Source organism: Hydra viridissima, unplaced genomic scaffold (assembly GCF_058129835.1).
Source record: "Hydra viridissima isolate aposymbiotic clone 2 unplaced genomic scaffold, HvirCarnegie_v1 scaffold_12, whole genome shotgun sequence".
In the NCBI taxonomy this organism is placed as follows: domain Eukaryota; kingdom Metazoa; phylum Cnidaria; class Hydrozoa; order Anthoathecata; family Hydridae; genus Hydra; species Hydra viridissima.
Genome location: NW_028324311.1, coordinates 3,910,624 through 3,934,409, shown reverse-complemented (window position 1 = coordinate 3,934,409; position 23,786 = coordinate 3,910,624). Strand labels below are relative to the sequence as shown.

Genomic DNA, 23,786 nt, shown 5'->3' with positions numbered 1-23,786 from the left:
TTCTAATTTTCTATCGTTCAAATTTTCTACTGTTCTAATTTTCTATTGTTCAAATTTTCTACTTGGAATCAAGTAAAAGGTTAATCACTTCCACAAGTACAAATATTTACAGATTCTTTAAATGAAGTTTACTATTAACTATTTCATCATTTACATTCCCCAATAGTATTATCTGCATTAGATAGAAATTTTGAAAAAATTATTATTATTCTTTTATTTAGCCTATAAAATCTTTTAACATAATTTTGTTATTGTAATTTGTTTAATTTTCATCATATAAGGAGTTTCATGTGGGTCTTTGGAAAATCCTAAAAATGGTGAAGTAAAATTAGTAGGTGATAAGTTTGGTGATTTATCAAAATATTCTTGTGATGGAGGCTATGTAATTACTGGAAATGATTCTCGCACATGTGAAGCAGATGGAAAATGGTCAGGAGCAGCTCCAATATGCTTTGGTATGTGTCTGGAGCAGCTCCAATATGTATTATAAATGTGTTTACATATACTATTTATAAAATTCAGGAAAGTTTTCTATATAATTTCTTATTAAAAATTTTAATATTTTAAATTTTTTGCTTGTTATTTACATTTTTGCTCAGGTTTTTATAGTTTATGTATATTTTATATTTTAAGCAACTCCCTGTCCTGATCCTGGTGTACCAGCTAATGGAGAGAGAATCGGCAATATTGCCTTAGGTGAAACTGTAACTTTCAGATGCATCAGAGATGGCTATACTATAAGTGGTGACAAAAATAGAACTTGTATATTTGATAAAGTAAATGGAAGTAACCAGTGGACTGGAAGCCAACCAACTTGCAGAGGTGAATTGTTGTTGTGCTTTAGTTTTTAATTGGGCCAAACTTTCTAGTAACATTTTATAAACTCACGCTTTGATTTTCCTTTTAAAAAAGAAAAAAAATTGTTTTTATTCAAAACTGAAATTTTTTTTTAAGTTTATTTTTTTTTACTTGTTAAACCAGTTTGTAAAAGTTAAGCAAGACTCTTGTTTAAAATAATGTAAATATAATCTAAAAAAAAATAATCTAAAAAATGCTGGATTATACTAATAAATTTTAAATATTACTTCATATCAGATACAAGCACCCCCATTTTCACATCTTGCCCAACATCAACAATTGAATTTACCTTACCTCGATCTGAAAGAAGCATGATGGTAAATTGGATGCTACCTTCTGTAACAGATAATAGTGGTGAATTACTAACTGTGACTGTCCTGCCAAATTATACTCCACCAATGATTATGTCTGCTGGCTTGAATGTAGTTACTTATACAGCAGTAGATAAAGAGGGAAATAAAGCAGTTTGTGAAGTAAAAGTTGATGTCAAAGGTTAGATTTTTTTTTCAGTAAGTTTTTAAAATTTTCAATGTCTCAGAATTAAAAATTTTATTATTTATTTCTGAAGCATTGAAACTTGAGCATTTAAGATTTTACATTTTGATAATTAATTGTAAATTCCACATACTAATATAGGTGGAAACATAACACATGAATTTATGTAAATAGATATGTAACTTTTCAATTATGTGAGGACTGTATAAGGTAGTCAGTTACATTAATCTTTTGGATTAATTTTAATTTTATCATATCTAAGTTGGTATATTAAAGTAAATAAATAAATAGATAAAACATTTTTTATCCAGTTTTTTCTTTTCTAAAGAAAACATATCTTACAAAGAGATAGTATCTTGAATCTGAAATAGAGAATATATCTTGAATCTTAGCTAGAGAGTGTGTCTTAAATCTGAAATAGAGAGTATCTTGAATCTGAAATAAAAAATGTATCTTGAATCTGAAATTGAGAGTGTATCTTGAATCTTAACTTAAGAGTGTATCTTGAAACATTTTAAACATTAAATATAAAAGTTTCATGCAAACTTCTCTTTTTTTAGATAAATGTTCAAAATTGATTTTGTGTATTTTCTTTTAAACTTGATGTTATTAACATAAAAATCAATTATGTAGAGGATATGGTATAAATGTAAAGACTTATCATGCTACGAATTGCAATGCTGGCTACCTTTGTCAATCATGGGGTTAAAAAGCTCTTGATTTAAGAATAAATGATATCTAGCTAACTTTTTGTAAGATACATACCATATTTAAAACTAGGAAATTATTGTGTTTCAAAATGACATCATTTTAACTTGTTGTTTATCATGGTTTACCATGTTAGAGTCTTCTATTTTTACTTAAAAACAGCCATGTCTATAATCTTCAATTCTTCAATTGAGGCGCTTAAGGCTAACAAACCAAAATGGATTGGTTAAAATGCAGATCTGCTTGCATTCCATTTAGTATGTTTCTTAGTTTCTAATATGATGCTTTGAACTTGCTGTTAATTCTGGTCAATTTTTTCCATTTTGTTGTAGTTTTCCTTCAATATCAGAAATGCTACACAGCATGATAAACATTAAAAAGTTTCTAAAAAATTACTTATGCGATTGTTGTATTTTTGATTATCTGTATTTCACAATGAAAATTTTTTATACTTTTACACAACAATTTTTACACAACTTTTTTCAATAAAGCGAACGATTTATTGTTACCTGATTGATTTTAACTTCTTGGCTGGATTTCCACTTTTTGAATAAACAGACCTTGTTCCTTCTTTAGTTTTCCCCATCTTTGTAATCAACAGACATTGTTAAGCAAATTTTTATAAACTCCCTTTAACTTTTTTTTTATTTTCTTCACTTTTATTTGTTCAGAGATCTTGTTCTTTTACTTTTCTCAATTTTCTTGTTTTTACTACTTCCTAAAGAAATCCTTTGCATCAGACTACAGCTGTATAATTAATGTTGCTATGACTACACCTCTTGGTTCCTTACTTCTCACGTAATATTGAATATCTGTCACAATACTCAATTTTCTCATGATACAGGTTTCTTTTACATAGGAAATGATCTTTGTTTAATGTATGGTAGATCAGTTTGTCACCTAATACCTGCCATAAGAATAAATATTCAAGTTAAATTTGAATTTTAGCAAAATAAAATTGAAAAAGCAAAATAAACTTGAATTTAAGGAAAAACATTTGATTTAATAAAATCAGCAACAAAAAATTCAAAAACAATAACAAAAATAATTTCAATAAAGTTTTTAGACTTTTATAAATCTTCCTCTTTTCTTAATTACTTTTAAAACATTGAAAGATATCTATCACTAATTCTAGTATCTTTAGATGGTTTTGCGTTCAGTATCAGGTTTTTCTTTTTTCCTCTTCTGTAACATTTTTAGATTAAAATATCTGGAAATTCTCCAAAGATAGATTTTTTGTACAGGTTTTCATGAAGTTTTCTTAGCTTTTAATCTGCTTTAGATTTCTCAATATGTTTGTTTCCTTCTGGATTTACCCTTTGGGTTGCTATTGCTTTGATTGTTTCCTTCCTATTGTTTTTCGTTTATTTTCTTCTTAATAGTTCATTTTCTTCTAAATAGTTTATTTTCTTCTTAATAGTTTATTTTCAGTTGTTCATTGAATCTCTTTTAATATAACCCCTTCCTTTTTTTTTTTTTTTTCTTTCTTATGGGTTTCATCATTCTCATTTGTGGCAATTCAATAATGTAACAGTTGCATTGATTTTCCTGTCTGGTCTTCTTAACTAGTTTAAAATACTTATAATTTGGCTGACAAAGTTCTTGAGATGTTATTCTTATAGTGATTTTTTAGGTTTTTTAGTGCTAATCATTTAGATCATATTAAGGATTACAAAATGATTGATTTAATTATTTCTGAAGTATAGTGTTAACAAATTACTGATATTTTGAATTTCATATGACAATAGATGCCTTTTTGCTGAAATATTTGTGTTAATTGATATTAAATATCCACCTGCAACCTTGAATTAAATTTATTTAAAATTACTATCAATATTTAACTTATAAAAACATGGCCCAGAAGCTTTTCTGCCATTTATCTTTTTTTCATAATTTTTAGAATTCTGTATTTTTATTTTGGAGTTTGGTAATAATATTTTCACACAATTGTAATAAGAGTTTTAGTGATTTTTTTTTAAATTTCATAGCATTGTAAAGTTTGATTGATTTTTCATAAATGTGTATACTTAAATACAAAATCCTATTCAGGTGTAAGATGGTGTAGATTTCTTATAGAATATTTGTTAAACCTTTTTTTCTTTCTTTTTGTATTATTTATCAAGACAAAAATATTTTTTAATTAATAAGGCATCAAATAGTTATTGTTCAATGGCGCATTTTTTGCTTAATAATTTACACAATATTTTTTATAAAAGTGTTTTCTATAGAAAATAGTCTTCTTAGAGTTTTCTAAAAAGAGCATATTAACTTTTGAATAATCAAACTTAAATTGATCTTTAGACAAGCAAATTCCAAAGATATTTTGTCCCAAAAATATTATCATCAATAGTGATCTTGCAACAAAAGTATATTGGTCTGATGGATTATACAGTGATAATGTAGGAGTCAAAAGTGTTGTTTTTAACCCAAAAAATGGTACAATTCTGGAGTCTAATAAGTACCATAAAATCAACATGACAGTTGAGGATGTTTTTGGAAACTCTGATACTTGTGAAATGGAAATATATGTGAAAGGTATGTTTATGTTTTTACAAAAAGCGCTAGAATTCAAACTGTTCGCCCATTTGGAAATTTTAGCAAGAATCAAAACTTAGTTAAAAAGTTTGTTCTTATGATTTTTGTTTTTTAGGATGTGGGTGCACTAGTAAAACTTGTGATTATAAACAGCGAAATGGTATATCGACATGCACAATTACTGATGCTCCTGACACTGATGAGCTTGATATTCCCGTCACGCATATCATTTCTTGTAATCTTGAATGTCCACGCAATTTAACATCAAACAATATACATTTTAATGGGCATAACATGCAATGTTTACCTGGAAAAGGGTGGGAACATGAAATACAATCTGGATGTGTTGGTTTGTTTTCATCCTTTAGTTAATTGGTTATGCAACGAAAAGTTTTTTATAAATATTTTTTACATTTCTATATTCTTTTTTAGAAAGAAAGCCACTTGTTTCTTGCTTGGATATTGTTTTATCACTTGATTTCAACCAAACAACTGACAATGAAAAATACTTCTTAAGAGCTATGACCTACTTTAATAACATTAATAACCCTAATTGTTCATATGATTATCAAAATGATTCCTTGGTTAGTAACAATCTAACAGTTACTGGAAAATTTAAAATATTGCCAAAGAAACAGGTTATGCTTGTATCACTGACAACTGATTTTTTGGAACACTGTGAAAATACATTACTTAACAAACTTGAAACTTCTAAAGCAAACTTTCTTGAATTTGTTTCAGATTTTGTAGTTACTGCTATTAATGTTAGTATTGTTTCTTCAAAAAGTTGCTGTTCAGCCAATAATACTTATTGTTGTCCTACTGGCCATTTAGTTAGAACAACTGGACAAAATTTTGGATCAAGTTATTGCAGTCAGTATTAAAAATTTTTGTTTTTATTGGTTATGCTAGATTGATAAATACAAATTTCTTAAACAAATCATGAAAGAGGAGGAAGGGGATAAATGTTTTTGTGCATACTTTTTAGTTCCTTGTGGCTTGGGTATGTTTCACAATTCTACTGATAATACATGCATAGATTGCCCTGCTGGAACTTATAATGACCTTGGAGCTTCGGATCAATGTAAAACATGTCCATTTGGAACAAATACTTTGAAATCACAATCTGAATCATGTACAAGTGAGTTCTTTTTAATTTTCTGTAACCTAATGTAATGTAACATAAATGATACCTAATTAACACCTAAATAAAGTAAAATCAAAAAGGTTTGCTGTTTTTTTCAGTACTCTACAACATTTTAATATATTATATATATAATATATATTTATATTTTTTGGTATTTTCAAGTGTAATCAATGCATAATGCATTTTGTATGCAAATTATTTAGAACTATGTTCTGCTGGAAGCTATTCTTCTACTGGATTAGAACCAACATGTCGTAAATGTGATTATGGTGAGTACCAGCCTGAAATTGGTTCAAAAAACTGCACAAGATGTCCCAATGGTAAAACCACTTCTATTAGGGGATCACAAGATATATCTGAATGCAGAGGTACAGTATTATTATACAATAATTTATTTTTTTACTTTTCTGAGTTTCTGTTTAAAAGTTTTAATGTTTTTTTTTATTAGTACTGTGTGCTAAGGGTATGTTTTCATCAACTGGTTTGGAGCCATGCACAAGTTGCACAAAAGGGCAATATCAAGATGAAGCTGGCCAATCTTATTGTAAGCAATGCCCTTCGGGAGCAATATATGCTGGTATTGAAGGAGCAACAACTCAAGCTGACTGTCCTAGTAAGATTCAAGTCTATTTTTATTATTTCAATTTTGTTAAAACATTACAATTTAAGTGTTTTTAGATGTAAAAAAATTTTTCTGTTTTTATTGAAAGAATGAAAAATTTTAAAAAAGAATTAAAATTTATGATATAGATTTACAATTTTTTTTTAAGGCTTGTTCTTTCTTTTTTTAAAAAAAAATGCATAAAAAGTTGATTTAAAACCTTTGTTTTAAGGAATATGTTTTCTTATATTTAGCAAGTAATGCATGTGACATGAAGCTTTGTAAAAATAATGCAACTTGCATAATGGGAAATTATTCATACACTTGTGTTTGTGATCCTGGATGGTCAGGCTTAAATTGTGATATTGAAATTGATGAATGTGCTTCCTCTCCATGTGGTACTCATGGTAATTGCACTGACCTTTTCAATGGCTTTAATTGTAGTTGTATTGAAGGAATTGAAGGAAAACAATGTGAAATAAACATCAATGACTGTAAAAACAACACCTGTATGAATAGTGGTGTGTGCAACGATCTTATTAATGATTTTAGTTGCTTTTGTCCTGCTGGTTTTGAAGGTAAAAGGTAAGTCATGATCATTTAAAATCAATATAAAATAAAAAAATGAATATAATTTTAAAAAAACCAATATAATTTTAAAAAAACCAATATAATTTTAAAAAACCAATATAGTTTTAAAAAAAAACAATATAATTTAAAAAAAACCAATATGATTTTAAAAAAATCAATATGATTTAAAAAAAACCAATATAATTTTAAAAAAAACCAATATAGTTTTAAAAAAACCAATATAATTTTTAAAAAAATCAAGATAATTTTAAAAAAATCAATATAATTTTAAAAAAATCAATATAATTTTAAGAAATCAATATAATTTTAAAAAAATCAATATAATTTAAAAAAAATCAATATAATGTTAAAAAAATCAATATAGTTTTTAAAAAAATAAATGATTTTAAAAAAAGTTTGATTCTACCAGTACTTTCTTAAATCTCATACCAAATTTTTCTTTAGCAGTTTTTGCCACTAGTTTTCTGAAAGTTATATATCCCTTGCATAATGAGTGTTTTTTCTTATTTAAATTGTTGTATTGCAACAATTAAGATTAAAATATTTAGCTTAAAACAAAAAATATTTTTCTAGATGTGAAATTAACAAGAATGAATGTGAACCAAACCCTTGCTTTCATAACTCAAATTGTGAAGATTTGATCAATGATTTTAAATGCAATTGTACTCCCGGTTATCAAGGCAAACGTTGTGAGATTGACATTAATGAATGTGCTATATCTCCTTGTTTTAATAATGCAACATGTGTTGACAAAATTAATGCTTTTGAGTGCAAGTGTCTGCCAGGGTTCAATGGAACTCTCTGTGAGGTTAATGTAGATGAGTGCAGTGGTCAGCCATGCTTAAATAATGGTTCATGTACTGATTTGATAAATGCCTTTCAATGCAAGTGCCTTGATGGTAGGTTTCTTCTTTTTTGTTCTTCCATAAATCTGGAAGCATAAGTATAGAGAAGAGTTGCTAAAGGTTGAATAATTTATTTGTTAATTCCTTACAATGTTTATCATTAAATATAATTTAAAATATAAAAATTGATATAAAAATATACAAGTATTAAAAATGTAAATTTGTCATAGCAATAATAAAAATAATATTGATGCATGTTATTTAGGCTTTACAGGATCCAACTGTTCAATCAATATAGATGAGTGTAATCCGTCACCATGCCTTCATAACTCTTCTTGTGTAGACCATATCAATAAGTTTCAGTGTGTTTGTAAACCTGGCTATTTTGGTCTGAAGTGTGAGTTTGAAGTAAATGAGTGTGAAAGCCAACCATGTTTGAACAATGGTACTTGTGTAGATAAGGTGATTTAGTGATTTCAAAACATTTTATTGAATTTAGTTTAGTGTTAAAGGGTTTAACACAAGCATATATTATTTTTGTAAAGCATATTATGTTTTGTTTTTTTAGAATTATATTTGTGTTATTTTTAGATAAATGATTACCAATGTATATGTAACCTTGGATATGAAGGAAAACAATGTGAAATAGATACTGATGAATGTCGACCTAAACCTTGCGATAATGGAAAATGTAAAGATCTTGCTGGAGACTATTTGTAAGTTCTTCTTATAAAATTGTGCATAATGTGTAAAATTTATATATTAAAATGTATGCATTTTGTAATGTTATATGAAATATTGTATGTAATGTCATTTAATGTTATTTGTGATGTTATATTTAACATCAAATGTAATTTTAGATGAAACATAAGATTGTAATTGATTTTCCTGAGTTAATTCTGTTATTACTAAAAGAACTTGCTTTTGCTTAAAAAGTATTTCACTCAAATAGATTATTTTTAACCCTAAACAGTTTAAAGATACAAAAAGAATTTATTTTTTATTAACTTTAATCAGCTCATATTGTGCTTTAATAACTGATGGAATCACATTGAAGCAGACATTGAAGTAGATGAATTCTGATTGAATTTAGAAAAGAGTATGTGGTATATTTTGTCTAGGGTAACATGGTTATCTCCAATACATTTTTTATAAATATATGGTTTACTTTAATTTCAGTTGTGAATGTATACCTGGTTATGATGGAAAAAATTGTTCAAATCTTATAGATAATTGTCTTTCATCCCCCTGTAAAAATAATGCAAGCTGTTCAAATAAAGTTAACAATTATAGCTGTGCTTGCCAACCAGGTTATACAGGTTATAATTGTGAAATCAATATTAATGAATGTGATCCAGACCCATGCAATGGAAATGCTTTAAACTGCACTGATCTCATCAATGGTTATATATGTTATTGTAAACTTGGTTTTAGGTGAGTTGACATTTGTAGAAGCCAACTTTGAAGTATATCTTTAAGTTCTAATGATCATCAAGAATTTTAATCAACTGTTGAGAGATCATAGCTATATAACTATGCAACAGGCATTTCTATGACATTTACTATTAAACAAATCAAATGCTTTTATAGAGGTAAAAATTGCTCTGAAGTTATTGATAACTGCAAGCCACAACCATGTATGCATAATTCAACATGCACTAACCGGTATGAAAAAAATAGTTTTGATTGCAACTGTTCCCTTGGTTATGAAGGTAAACATTGCGAATTTGAGATAAATGAATGTAATCCTTTACCTTGTAAAAATGGAGGAAATTGCACTGATTTGGTAAGAAATTTTACGTTATTAAAAGTAGTAACTCATGAGGGGAAACAGTGACAAAAAAAAGCAATAGGCTTCATAAAACTAAAGAAAATAGCTGAAGTTGAAAAAGTATTAATAATCTATCTTTTAACGTATGTTAATTTAGATTGCTCAATATTTGTGTACCTGCCCTACTGGTTTTACTGGCGTTAATTGTGAAGTGAACATTGATGATTGTAAGAACGTAAGTTGTTTAAATGGTGGGAAATGTATTGATCTCATTAACACATATGTTTGTCAGTGTCCTGTTACCCACAAAGGAGCGCATTGTGAGAAAAGTATGTTTATACAGTTTTTTTTGTTTTTGTTTTTTTCTTTATTAAATTTTATTTGTTTTGTAAACTATTAAAGATTTTGGTTATGCATAGTTTTAAATGTTTTTAAAAATCTGAGTTTATTGTCTTCAGTATTGTGACTGGTATTTTGCTGTAAAAACTGTTGTTTCATAACTTTTTAAATATTTCATAAAGAAATACCAGATGACATTGATATTACCCTTCCTGGAGGCACAGGTTCTTACATCAACCATTGTGTTAAAGGCAATTTATCAAAGGAATTTTCATTGTCACTTTGGTTTCGATATCTTGCTGGTTCAAGAGGTTTTTTTTTTCTATTTTCTTTTAAAAAAAAATTTTTTTATACTTTTAAAAGTTTTCATTTTTTTCTTGATTTGTAAAAACAAAACCCTTAGCAAGAAAAACTTTAAAATAAGTTTATATTAATAAATAACTTTATATTAATAAGTTTATATTAACAAATTTACGATAAAAAGTTTTTAAAGTTATATATTTTTAAACCTTTCTTCTACTCATAGGTATATTCTATTTGATAATCATTTGAAACTTTAACAGTTTTTAATACAATATTTTTGAAAACAAAACTACTTTTATATTTCTATATATTTTATTTTTAACATTAAATACTTTTTATTAAAAAAACATTTAAAAAAAAAAAAAAGGGGGGGGGGGTTCTACCTAATTAATTATATATTTCCATGTACTTTTATACTATTCAATGTTAATAGTATTGTGTGCTAAATTTTTTTTTTTTTTTTTTCAAGGTGTATTTTTTAACCTTGGGACAGGGTGCAACACCACTATGCATCGCTTCTTGATAATAAATGAAAGATCAATAAGAATTCAAATTCCTGGCATATTTGATTTTGTAAACTTCGACAAGAAAACAAATGATGGATTATGGCATCACATTCTCATAGCTATGTCAACTGAATCATCAACTCTCAAAGTTGTGCTTGACAGAAGAAATATATTTGAATTAAAAAAAGAATACTTATCTGGTCTTACTTTTTTCAATGGGTCTGGAACAATCCTGATAGGCAAGTCTTTTACTAAAGGGGAGCTTGTTGATACTGGATTCATTGGTGATATTAGTCAGTTAGCATTATGGAATCGTGTACTTAATTCTACGGAAATAGCAGAATTGGTTAGAAACTGCTCAATAAGTTTAAATGGTAACAATCTGTTAGTGATTTTATTTTTACTTAAGGCATTATAGGCATTGTAATTTTAAAACTATTATAATTTACAGTGACTATAGTACAACTATAGTATTTCTTCTAATATTTCATGAGTTTTGTTTATAGAAAAATTTTTTTGTTCAAAATATAATAATTTTTCTTGATTTGTTATTTAAATGAAATTTTTTATATCATGGCCATTTAAACTTTTGTATTAGATTCTGTAATTCCATGGGTTGGTATAATGGCTGATGCTGGTCAAAATGTGAGTTTGCTTGAAAAATGGACTTGTGGAAGAAATCAATGCCCTTCAGAGTTTACTGGAACATTCTGTGAAATAAAAATAGGTTTGGTTTTTAGTATTCTAAATTGCAAGATGTTCAATTTAACTATTTTTTAACTAATTATTAAATATTTTTTTTGTTGCTAACAATACTTTTTCTAAAATTAAATTTTAAATTTTCAAAGGACTTAATTTTTTTTCTTTCTGTAACAGACAGAGTACAACCAACAGTTGTTTCGTGCCCAACATCTATGAAAGTTTATACTGAGAAACTAAATGTTATTGTTATTTGGGAAGAACCTGTATTTGTTGATAATGTGGAAGTAGTTCAAGTGATTCGGTCTCATGCTCCTAATAACTTGTTCAGTTGGGGAGATTATGTGGTTACCTATATTGCAAAAGATGCTTTTGAAAATTCTGCATCTTGCACTTTTGAAATACATGTTTCACGTAAGTATCAGTAAGATTAGTTGTTAATGAAAAAGCAACTTTTATGTTTTACTTTCTTTTTTATCAAAATATAGTAAAATTAAAAATGGTAAAATTATGTTGTTTTAGCTTTCAATTGTTCCATGTTCCAAACTGCTAACAATTCAATTGAAGCATGTGGTACTTGGAAATGGGGTCGTTATTGTGATTACAAATGTTTACCAGAGTTTGAACTTGCAGTTCCAAAGCCACCTTTTTATGCATGCGGTAGAAAAGGAACTTGGAGTCATGGACCTCCAACATACCCAGAAAATCCAGATTTATTAGTTTCTGAGTGTACCAGTGAGTTTTTTTATTACTTGTTATTTGTTAAACACTTTAAGATTTTTTTAAAGTAATTTTACTAATATAATCTAATGTAAAAAGAATTCAAGTTAATAAAATATAAAAAGATAAAATATAAAATACATAAATATTTTAAAGTATAAGCTAAAAGTTTTTTATTAAAGTTATGTCATTTTTTGTATAATTGTAGTTCAATAAATTAGTTAGACTTATTATATTTATTATGTTTGTTTTATTACATTTATCATTATTATTATATTTACAATACTTTTATTTTTTTTACTATATTTATGCATCAGATTTAATTTACTATACTTATTATATCTTATTTACTAAACTTCATTACTCAAAGTTTTCTTTAGAAACAACACCTGCAAATACAGTCACTACAAACTTATTTTCTTTCCAAACTGCAAGTTGTAATGAAACCTTTAAGAATGAATTTGTAAACAGTTTCAAGGCTTTGATCCGAAGTTTACAAAAGACTTGGCGAATATGTGGAACAACATGTGATTTTAAAAACATCAGAGTGAGGTAGTATTACTATTTTGAAATACATTTATCTTTGACATGTAAGTTGAGAACTTTTTTTTTGTTGAACTATTTATATTTTATTGTTTATTTAAAATAAGAAATAAATTTTATTGTTTTATTATAAACTGTTTGTTTTTGTATTTTATGATAACAGTCTCAATTTATTGACAAGTTTCAACTGTTAAGAAAATATATTGTTATAAAACAAAGCTTATTTTCAGTTGTAAGAGTGCTGTGCGTTTTCGACGAGATTTAAGTGAAAACAACTACAATCTTGATATCTCATTTGATTCTGAAAATGAAGATAATATTGCTAACATCCAAAATGGCATTAAAACAAAATCTTTTAACATAACTGTGAATGTCAGTAATCTTGAAATCAGTTCTGAGCAGATAAATGTAGATACAAAAAGGGCATGCTCAAATGGAAGTGTTTTAAAAAATGAAATATGCGGTATGTCAACAGGATAATTGCTTATTTTGTATTTATATTTGTAAATTTTCTTCAGACTTTAATTATGGTCATAATTATTTAATTTTAGTCATAATTATCTAATTAGGGTCATAATTATTTAGATCTTAATTTTGGAAATTTTGGGATCAATTTTTCCAGAAGAATTCCTCTCCTTTCTAAAGTAAATAAATAATAAAATTAAAAAGTAACAAAGTAAAAGTATCAGTTGATTTTCCGATAGCTATAAAGCCGTTAAAGAGTTCTTCGAAAGTATAACACTTTAATAGCATTTTTTTCTAGACTTAATTTTTTGTGAATCTCAGATGCTAAAAGTCTCTTTATCACTGCTAAGTTTAAAAAAGTTTCATCAAATCTATTTTTAAAAAAGTAGTGCTTTCTTTTAGTTCAATGTCCTGCTGGTACATTTAAAAATAATTCAAGTGAAACCTGTGAAAAGTGTCCAATTGGATCATACTCAAAAGAAGCAGGATCAGAAGAATGCAAAAGATGTCCTGAATTTTACATTACAACTAGTGTTGGTTCAACTGAAGAGGAGTCCTGCAAATGTATTTAAGAAATGAAAATTCATTTGGAATTTAACTTTTTTAAACATTTACTTGGAATTAAAAGATCTTTTTCTTTTTAGATAAAGTTGTATGTTTTTGTTATTTGACTTTTTAGCTGCTTTATTTTTTGTTAACACTAGTGCCATGTGAGGAAGGAAAACATCTGGTTAGTAATACATGTGAGCCATGTCCAATTGGATTTTATAAAGATACGAAAGGATTTGAAGAATGTAAACCTTGTCCACTGGGTTCTTCAACATATGAGAAAGCTGCCAATAGAAGTGCTTTATGTTTGAGTATGATTTTGTTACCTGAATTTTAGTATAATTACGTTTTATTGGTACTACCTAAATATAACTATTACAGATAAAACGTTTCTGTTCTATAAATTTGTGTTAAACTCTTTTTGGTAACCACATCCTGCCTGTTGCATCACCTCCATATATTGCCCAAAGGTTTAGTGAAATGAACTGAAATTTTGATGGCTTTTTGCTTACCTTAGTTATTTCATTTTCTCTTTTTCTTTTATTAAAAACATTTCTTTTTATGTTTTAAGAAAAATGTGATCCTGGTTATCAAATGATTAATTCTGAATGTAAGCCTTGTGGGTTAGGTTACTATAGAAACCAAACAAATCAAATGGCATGCATACCTTGTCCATACGGTCAAACAACATACCAAGATGGTGCAACTAGCTCGGCCTGTAAAGGTAGCTTGTTTATTCCTTACTTAAGACTCTGATGCAGGTCTTGTATTAATAAAAGTAAGTGATAAAAGTTATGAGTATAACTCATAGTGGAATTGATTTTACTAATAGAACTTATTTTGCTAGCTAAATGTGAACTCGGAAGAGAGATTTCAAAAAATGAGTTCAATTGTATGGAATGTGCAATTGGTTATTATAGAAGTGATACAACAACAACGACTTGTTCAAAATGCCCTAAAGGATTTACCACGAGGCAGTTAGCTTCTACAAATATTAATGAATGTATAGGTTGGTTGAAGTAAATTTTTAGTAAATTTAATTTTTCTTTTAAAGGCACTAGTTCCATGTGAGGAAAGAAAACATCTTGCTAATAATACATGTGAGCCATGTCCAATAGGATTTTATAAAGATACGAAAGGCCTTTTAAAGGCCTTTCTAGTAAATTTAATCAGTACTAAATTCAGAACGGTAAAAAATATGCAGGTCAAAATATGCATATCATTGTCGAAGTTTCTTTTTTATCATTTCCATTTAGAATATAATAAAGGAAATTTATCCCGTTTGAAACTCTATGAACTTCAAGTGGCGTTTACCTCATTTACCTGGAGTGATGAATTAAACAACCAAGATTCAATTGAGTACAGACGTGTAGCGCATAAAATAATCAATGCGGTATGAAAGTTTTATTGCCAAAATAATATAAGAAAACTAAAACTTCGTGCAGAGTTTTAAAAATTTGTTTTATTTTTAAACTAAAAAGTAAAGATAAATTAAGGTTTGGATTATTCTGAATTATGTTAAAATCTTTTTCAATATATAATTTTTTATCATTATTTCAATTTGAGTATTTCTGTCTTGAAAAGCTGTTTTTAAAAGAATAAGATGAATTTTGTTAAGTCATAGAAGTAAATCAGCTTTTAGAAAATGCCAGCCAATCAACTTGGCTTGATTGTCTGGTTGGCATTTTCCCATATGTCAAGTTGGCAGAAATTTTATACTAGCAAGAGTTTGTTTGAAAGGATGTTTTAAAATAAGTTCAATAAAAATATAAAAAGATAATCATTTTTTGTAGAGATTTAAATTTGCCACCAGAATTAACAGCTATTAATTAGCTTCAATTTAACTACTGCATGTCTTTCTTTTAGTCTTAAAATTTTAGTGATATACACCTTTTTTTATCCTATTTTTATATCATTTTTATATTATTTTTATTATTATTAGAACTTCAATTGTACTCCAATTCTTCTTCCTAAATATCAAATGAACTTTTTATTAGGTATTTGGCGTGTACTCAAGCACTAACTACTTGGTGTTTGTAAATATCACTAGTCTAAGGTAAAAAAAAAAGCTATAAAATGCCTATATTCAAAATACTAATGCTCTACCTCATTTATGTAAAGATAAACTATGATCAGATTAAAATTATATTATTTAATGGAACTATTATTAAAATTGTGCCTTTTTAGTGCTGGCAGTGTTGTTGCAAACTTAACATTAAGTATTGAGCCATCAGCTAAAGACCCTCTTTCCTTGCTTGATGATGCAGTTAATTCAGGACAATTGTATGGACTCGCCGTTGATTCAGAAAGCTTGATAACAGGTTTTATGCAAATGTTAATATTTGTAATATTCAGTAAAAGAAAAACTGTTTGTTTAGAGAATAAATTGCTTGAATTTTTTTTCAAATAAACCTCACTTTCAAGTGAAAATTTTGAATTCAAGTATTTATTGGTTTTTTAATTTAGACCGCTGCAAACACGTTAGTTGCCCAAGTGAACAAGTATGTAGCTACAACAATAAACCTGAATGCAAGTGTACAGGTGGTAAAGTAAAAAGTGATGATGGTTTAAAATGTATCGGTAGGTTTTTAATAACATTTTTATACACACACACACACACATACATTTTTTATCTTATACTTTGACCTTATAATTTTATCTTTTCCCCTCAAATTTCCAAAGGTTTTTGTTCATCTGATTTTTGTTTGAATGGTGGAACTTGCCAATGGGAAGAAACAGGTCCAAGTTGCAGGTATAATATATTTACTTTTATTGGAAATTTGTAAAGTGGAACTATTTAAATATAAAGACATTAATAGTGAATTGAGTAATTAATAATATACTATTAAGTAAAAGTTATAACAAATGTTAACTAATAGATTCAAATGTACATTTAGTTTGAAAAGTTGATTACTTTGCATGTCAGTAAAGACTATAAATTCGATTCAACTATGAAAAAAAGACTTACGTGCATCCTGATAAGAAAACTAACTTTTTAGGGGATTGAGGCAAATTTGTCACCCAACCCTGAAAAAAAACCATCTAGGATATTTTTTGGAAAATTCTTCTTTCTAAAACAAGAAACAAAAACTCATAACATTTAATTATAATGTAGAAAATGCATGTAAATTTATGACAAAAATTTATCTTATTATCTATTAGAATTAAGGTCATCAAAATTCTATTGCTTGAGTATCATAATACTGCTTTTCTCAGAAAGACTTCAATTTAGACTCAGAAGTTAAGAATCTACTCAGAGTTTTTATCATGTTATGATGAATAGATTTAGAAGATTGCTCAGCAAATACTTCTAATGATATCCTAGATATGCTTAAAAAAATTGACAAGGTGATTTTCAATCTGTGACCTTTCCACTCCATTAAAAAATTTGGTTGAAAGTAATCTCATAACTCCCAATTTCTTAAATTAAAATAAAAAACTAAATACTAAATAATTTTGTATGCTTATTACATAAAAAACTTATAAATTTCCATGTTCAAAACATTTATTACAACTTTCAAGGATCCATGACAAGATCCCTACAAGAATAATAACTTTATCCCCCTCTTGTCCCTAACAGTACAAACATGATCAACAAGTGTCTTTGGATCTTTTACATACACTAGATCTTTAATTACAATGTGCATGATTTTTTATTTCCAACTATTTTCTTTGATTTAAACTCCACATTTTTTTACTGTGGTAATCATCAAGAGCGTATAACCATATCTTTATTTCTTGGAAATTCTGTTTCCACCCCCCAACCTACCAAATTTTTTTCGACAATCTGACAGATTATGCTTTCTCTTGATATTATTGAAAGTTTGTCTTAAAAAAGTTTTCCTGGTTGGCTTCTTTCCAACCTGTATTCATAATGGAGTCACCACCGGTTGACGATGTCAAAGTGTCACCTAAATGAATGTTTCGAACCTATGTTTCTTTCATAAATTTGGAGAGGACCTGTTCTACTGCTTTTAAACCTAAAATTTAACTTTTAAAATTTGTCTTATGATTGAATAAGTAAATTTTCTTTTATACAAACAATTTATTTATAGTTTTACGTTTTGAGATCAACAGTGTTCTTAAGTTTTCCACAGTTTCTTTCTTAGCAGAATAATGTCAAATTCCAACTCCAATACTTTGATAACACAGGCCTGCAATGGTTTTCCTCTTTAAAATCTGAGTAACGTTTTTTTATAGTTTCTGATGTGCTGATTACGAGAAAAATAATTAAAAAAATCCATCACGTCAGGATTTTTTGATATGGAATATTTAAGATTTTGCTTTAAAATGTTTGAGCGCCTACCTTTTGAAATGTCTAAAACGTTATTAATTTACTTCAGCTCAATTTTTATTTCATATAATTAGTGTAAGGGAACATAGAAATTAACGCCAATTAGTAATTTGTTAATGACTACATAATAAGTATTAGTAATTCGCATTAAACATGTCAAAAACGGGTCATTTTGGCTTAATTTAGTAATGAGCTCATTATTACATAATGATTTGGTAATATTAACTAATTGTTGTGAATATTATTAGAAAAGGGTGTAATTAAGATAAACCAAAGGATTTTTGTATAAGTACCCGCACTGATTTAGAAATTTAACAGTTGAAGTGCGCATCTTGCAACATAAACTTTAAAATGGCATCGCGAAGTTGTTTAAACTCTCCTAATTGTTTCTGTTATATTTGCGGGAAATTTATGGTGATAAAACAACGAAACAGTATTACAGACTTTGTAAAAAATATTTATAAAAGTTATTTTGGACTCGTTTTAAGTAACCAAGACAAAACTTGGGCACCTCATAAAATTTGTACGACTTGTTTATTAGAACTTCGCAAGTGGTCAAAAGGACAGAAAAATAGCTTCAAAATCGTTTCGCCTGTGCTATGGAGAGAGCCTAACGACCATGTTAAAGATTGCTACTTTTGTTGTTGTGACATAACTGGATACAATTCAAAAAATAAAAGGGACATAAACTATCCAAACGTGTCATCAGTTACGCCTGCAATATTTGGCGATTCAAAAATGGTGCAGCCCCCGGTTCCAGCTCTACAAATTGAAAATTCTGACTGTGATATAGAGGAAGAGGATGTACACCAATCTGATCCTGAATTTCATGGAGATTCTGACGCTTGTCAGCTCTTTTCACAGTCACATTTAAACGACTTGACAAGAGATTTGAATCTTCCCAAAGATGCAGCGGAACTCCTCGGATCACGATTAAAAGAAAGAAATATGCAGGCACCTGGTACTTCATTTTCATGGTACCGTCACAGAGAAAAAGATTTTCTTCCATTCTTCGCTGAAGATGAAGATTTAGTGTTCTGTAAAGATATTCCAGGCTTGACGAAAATGTACGACATTGAATACGATCCTAACGAGTGGAGATTGTTTATTGACTCCTCAAAAAGAAGTTTGAAAGCAGTTCTTCTGCATAATGGGAATACATATGCCTCGTTACCTGTTGCACATTCTGTCCATTTAAAGGAATGTTATGAAAATTTGGAAAAGCTTTTGACTAATATAGCTTATGAGCAACACGGTCGGATGTTGTGTGGAGATTTGAAAATCATAAGCATGCTACTAGGCCAACAAGGTGGTTATACAAAATACCCGTGCTTTCTTTGCGCGTGGGATAGCCGGGATAAACAATATCATTGAACCAAAAAGGAATGGACTCCAAGAACTGAACTAACCCCAGGATTCAAAAACGTACTTAAACAGAGTTTGGTTCCCAGAGAAAAAGTTTTACTGCCACCATTGCACATCAAATTGGGTATAATGAAGCAATTTGTGAAGGCTTTAAATAAAGAGGGGGAAGGCTTCAAATATCTGCATTCAGTTTTTCCATCTTTATCAGAAGCTAAGATAAAAGAAGGAATTTTCGTGGGCCCTGATATTAGGAAATTAATGTCGGATGAAAAGTTTGATGAAAAACTTAATGATATCGAGTTGCAAGCATGGCAGTCATTTAAGGAAGTGGTGACAAAATTTTTGGGGAACAATAAAAGCTCCGACTATAAAGAAATAGTGGCCAAAATGATTTCCAATTTGGGTGTAATGGGTTGTAATATGAGCATTAAACTTCATTTCTTAAATTCTCATATTGATTACTTCCCAGAAAATCTAGGAGCCGTTAGCGAAGAACAAGGCGAAAGATTTCACCAAGATTTGAAAGAGCTTGAAGTCTGGTATCAAGGAAGATGGAATACCAACATGATGGCAGACTATTGTTGGTTATTGAAGCGCGACGATCCAAACCGGAAATTTAAGCGAAAATCGCACAACCGAAGCTTCCAGGAGAAAAGGACCAGGTTCCACAAATGAAATTTAAATGTTATTTAGACTAGTGTTAAGTTGTTATTATATTTTAGTAGTTTTTTAAGTTAAAAATAATGTTCTGTTTTAAATATATATTTTTTTATGTGAAATCTTCTGTTTTTTTGCTATTTTCTATCTGTGCCTTTTTTGAAAAATCTGGTGGTGATAGAGAAAAACTAAGTACATATTCGTAATCAGCGCACCAAAATACCCTAGAATCAGCTATCAAATTCCAGAGAGGAAGTTATGACTCTCATTTTGCAGGCCTGTGTAATAAACGAAGCAAAATTTTTTAATAACATGGTTTGCTACTTTAGGTTCATTTCAGTACTCATTCAACACATCTTAGCAACATTGCTTTGGATTTATCTCTAGACAATCCAACCCAATGGACAATCACAGGACTCTCTCTCTCTCTCTCTCTCTCTCTCTCTCTCTCTCTATATATATATATATATATATATATATATATATATATATATATATATATATATATATATATATATATATATATATATATTGGGCGTACATCAAATGTTTCGTCCCCTTCATAGTTGAGTTTTCTTATTAGTCGTTAATAACATGTAACTAAAATTTTTGAAGTAATCGACTTTACAAATTAAACTTAGTGACTAATGTGAAATTTATTTGCATAAGTTTATATTTTGTATAATTTCGTTTAGATGCTTAAAGATGTATACTGGTGATCGATGTCAAACACCAATCAAGTCCAAAACCTTGATGATTGTTCTAATTTCATTATCTGCAATTGTTGTTGTTGTGATAGTTCTATATTCACTAAAAAGTAATCACTATTGTCACCAGTTTTCATTTAATATGGCTTTACTATTATTTGTTGGTTATTTTGATGTTTCTTTTGTATTTATTTCTTTTAATTTGAAAATTAATCTTCTGTAATTTTATTTATCAGAACGCCAAAAGCGAATATACAATGATGTCAATAAAGACTTAATGTATGACGACGAGAAATATCTAGAACTATCCCCTTCAAAATTGAGCAACAAGAAAAATTCCGTCGCACTAATTCGATATGTATCTTCAGAATCATCTGAAAAACTAGGTTGTTTAAATGACGGGATAAGCTTTGAAGAAGATTCACCGATGCCGTTGTGTAAGAACCTTGAAAAGAAAAACGACAAAAAAACGGACTAAAATGGCATTTTTAAATAAATTAAAATAATTAAAATAATAAGTAAAATAATTTTTTGTTTTTCAGTTGAAGTATTTTAATAAAATGTAAAAAGAAAAGAACTTCCTTAAACTGTCTTAGTTGATTCCCTCCGACTTGCTCTGAGATCTCTGTAAATTAATTTCCTCCGACTTGCTCTGAGATCTCTCTTAATTGATTCCCTCCGACTTAGTCTGAGATCTTTCTTAATAAGGATTACATTTTTATAAGGCTGGTTTTCGTTGCTCACAAATTGAGTCTGAAACAAAAGTCTTGGTGAAATAAAGACATTTAAATCGATATATTTTAACGTCTTTATTTCACCAGAAATTTTGCAGTAGCATTAGACGAAACAGGTTTTTATCTTGAAGTTTAATCAAGTCATCTTTTATATTGATTTAACCGGGATAACCCAACTGTTATGACACCAAAAAGCTCAAACGGTAATAGTTCAAAAAAAAAAGGGGGGGAAATGGCAGTTATTTTAAGAGCCAATGTCTGAGAAATGTAGGCATATAAGCAAATTTTGGAAGTGATGTCTTCAAATTGCACTCATTTTTAGATATTTTGTAAAAGACAATGAAAGTAGGCCACTGGTAATTTTTTTTTCTAAAATTTTTATTAGTTTCGGAGATATTGGGTCCCAAAATTCGGCCCGTTTTGAGAAAATTTTGCGTATTGAGTGCAATTGCTACTTTGAGGAGTAGTTTTAGCAGCATGAATATGACAGAAACACTTCTTTTTAATTTTTTTACTAATTTGGGTAGATTTCTACAGTAAAAGTAAAAATTCAACAAGATTACATTTTCAATTGTCTAGAAATCGTGGTCCGAAACCACAACATTTGAAATTTTACCCTAACTTTGAGCTCTAATGCCTCTTAAGGCCAATACTTGTACATAGTTTTTTTTAGGTGTTTTTGAAAGACACTAAGACATAAATTGACTTTTTGGAACAAAAACCATGTGCATGCAAGGACCTGGGAAGAAGTAACCTGCCAAAAATCACTTTTTGCGTTCAACGCGCTTTGATAGATTACCCATAACAACCGTGGCCTTAGGTCCACCATGAACAGTATAAGTTATTTTACTTAAATATGCATCTTTAAATATCTGAAAAAAATCTATGTGCACGGGTGATAAAAAGCCTACAGAAGTCCTTGAAGTAGCCTTATTTTGCCAATTTTTTAACTAAAAAAATACCCTAGCAACGGTATAGATATACTTAGCAACGGCTACTTTACAGCCTTATTAATAGTACTGCTATTAAAAATTTTAACATAATACTTTTTTATAAAGAAACTGTACAAGAGAACTTGAAAAAAAAATTTTTTTTTAACTTTATCAATGAAAGAAAGAACCATTAAACTTCAAGATCGTTTTTTCCGTTTAAAACTGATGGGAAATACAGTTTTCTAAGAATTAAGAAAAATATATAATAAATTTATTAATGGCCGATCTGAATCTCCACGTTGTCAATATCATCTTTTGAGAGTGAATAATCTCCTCTTTGATTAGTTGGTGTTGGTGCATCAATCTTACAAACAACGTCAAGAGACAAACATTGGAGAGTATTTTCTTTGGTTGGCCACTTGAAGCAGTTCTTTCCAGGTGTAACAGACAATTCCATACAAGAAACATATACACCATCATCATTGACCTAATGGTTGAGGTAAAGTAACGTCTAATCATTGCTGCTTCCTAAATATTCCTTGAAATTAGTTAATATGGTTAATAAACCAATAATTTTGTAATAGATCTCAATACACAAAAATACAATATTATAGTGTTAAAGTTTCTTACATTTTTAATTATTGCAGGATACCATTGCATAAAGTATGAAACAATAATCCGATCACCAATTTGAAAATCAGCTGCTAACTCCTTTGCAATCAACTGAATATCGTTGTTTAAATCATCTTCTTCGTTTTCAGGTGCATCTTTCATATCAACAGTTTCATCAATCACATCATCAGTTAAGTTAACCTCTTCACAAAAAGTGGTTGCCAACCTTCCCGTTCTTTTTTGCTTACTCCATCTAAAAAATTACACTTAAAGAATAAAGGAAATTGCTAAATATTTATCTCAAGTCCCAAGAAAAGAAAAAAGTCACATTTTTTAGCATAAATACTTTGGGTATTTGTAAATATACAAGTTCATTTACTTGCCTACAGAATAATGATCGAGTTTGTTGAGTTGTCACATATTCACTTGGCTTTAAAATTGTCATCAGCTGCTGGTGAACTTGCTTTATCTTAAAGGACAGTGGACTTGCTCTAAATGCTTCACACAAAGAGCTAGCTGCATTTTTTGATTCTTTGATAGTTTCATCTGAAATGATTGTTCTATCTGGAACATATATGTCATCAGCAGGAAAGCAAGACTTTATTGGTGTTGGAGCTGGTTCTAACATGTCTAAATTGTTATCTGTAGAAATGCTCTCCAACAGGAAGTGATAAGTTCTTTTCATTATAAGCAGCAAGGGTGTTCAAAGGGATGGATCTAATTTTTGTTTGGCTGCTTCCAGCCAATACCAAAAGAAAAATGATGGTACGCACATAATGAGTCATAGCGTAAAAGATAAGCTTGTAGTCA

At 28.6% G+C, this 23,786-nt stretch overlaps 1 protein-coding gene and 1 pseudogene across 1 annotated transcript in view; both read left to right on the top strand.

Moving 5' to 3' along the window:
* The window catches only part of LOC145193654 (uncharacterized), a 36,867-nt gene extending 15,579 nt beyond the window's left edge, over nucleotides 1-21,288 (top strand). Inside the window, exons 17-50 of the mRNA XM_090069428.1 lie at nucleotides 282-455; nucleotides 634-822; nucleotides 1,096-1,350; nucleotides 4,363-4,596; nucleotides 4,712-4,945; nucleotides 5,029-5,469; nucleotides 5,585-5,737; nucleotides 5,947-6,111; nucleotides 6,192-6,356; nucleotides 6,599-6,929; nucleotides 7,509-7,834; nucleotides 8,046-8,242; nucleotides 8,372-8,496; nucleotides 8,960-9,214; nucleotides 9,371-9,566; nucleotides 9,709-9,880; nucleotides 10,073-10,201; nucleotides 10,663-11,073; nucleotides 11,298-11,426; nucleotides 11,576-11,812; nucleotides 11,921-12,133; nucleotides 12,499-12,670; nucleotides 12,892-13,124; nucleotides 13,529-13,690; nucleotides 13,831-13,986; nucleotides 14,247-14,399; nucleotides 14,523-14,684; nucleotides 14,932-15,068; nucleotides 15,673-15,731; nucleotides 15,863-15,996; nucleotides 16,142-16,255; nucleotides 16,358-16,427; nucleotides 20,687-20,808; nucleotides 20,935-21,288. Of these exons, the coding sequence (XP_089925554.1) occupies nucleotides 282-455; nucleotides 634-822; nucleotides 1,096-1,350; nucleotides 4,363-4,596; nucleotides 4,712-4,945; nucleotides 5,029-5,469; nucleotides 5,585-5,737; nucleotides 5,947-6,111; nucleotides 6,192-6,356; nucleotides 6,599-6,929; nucleotides 7,509-7,834; nucleotides 8,046-8,242; nucleotides 8,372-8,496; nucleotides 8,960-9,214; nucleotides 9,371-9,566; nucleotides 9,709-9,880; nucleotides 10,073-10,201; nucleotides 10,663-11,073; nucleotides 11,298-11,426; nucleotides 11,576-11,812; nucleotides 11,921-12,133; nucleotides 12,499-12,670; nucleotides 12,892-13,124; nucleotides 13,529-13,690; nucleotides 13,831-13,986; nucleotides 14,247-14,399; nucleotides 14,523-14,684; nucleotides 14,932-15,068; nucleotides 15,673-15,731; nucleotides 15,863-15,996; nucleotides 16,142-16,255; nucleotides 16,358-16,427; nucleotides 20,687-20,808; nucleotides 20,935-21,176 (6,647 nt within the window). The 3' untranslated portion in view covers nucleotides 21,177-21,288. The remainder of the gene's footprint in view (nucleotides 1-281; nucleotides 456-633; nucleotides 823-1,095; nucleotides 1,351-4,362; nucleotides 4,597-4,711; nucleotides 4,946-5,028; nucleotides 5,470-5,584; nucleotides 5,738-5,946; nucleotides 6,112-6,191; nucleotides 6,357-6,598; nucleotides 6,930-7,508; nucleotides 7,835-8,045; nucleotides 8,243-8,371; nucleotides 8,497-8,959; nucleotides 9,215-9,370; nucleotides 9,567-9,708; nucleotides 9,881-10,072; nucleotides 10,202-10,662; nucleotides 11,074-11,297; nucleotides 11,427-11,575; nucleotides 11,813-11,920; nucleotides 12,134-12,498; nucleotides 12,671-12,891; nucleotides 13,125-13,528; nucleotides 13,691-13,830; nucleotides 13,987-14,246; nucleotides 14,400-14,522; nucleotides 14,685-14,931; nucleotides 15,069-15,672; nucleotides 15,732-15,862; nucleotides 15,997-16,141; nucleotides 16,256-16,357; nucleotides 16,428-20,686; nucleotides 20,809-20,934) is intronic.
* LOC149880836 (uncharacterized) overlaps nucleotides 1-23,786 on the top strand; it is a 331,517-nt pseudogene that overhangs the window by 190,828 nt on the left and 116,903 nt on the right.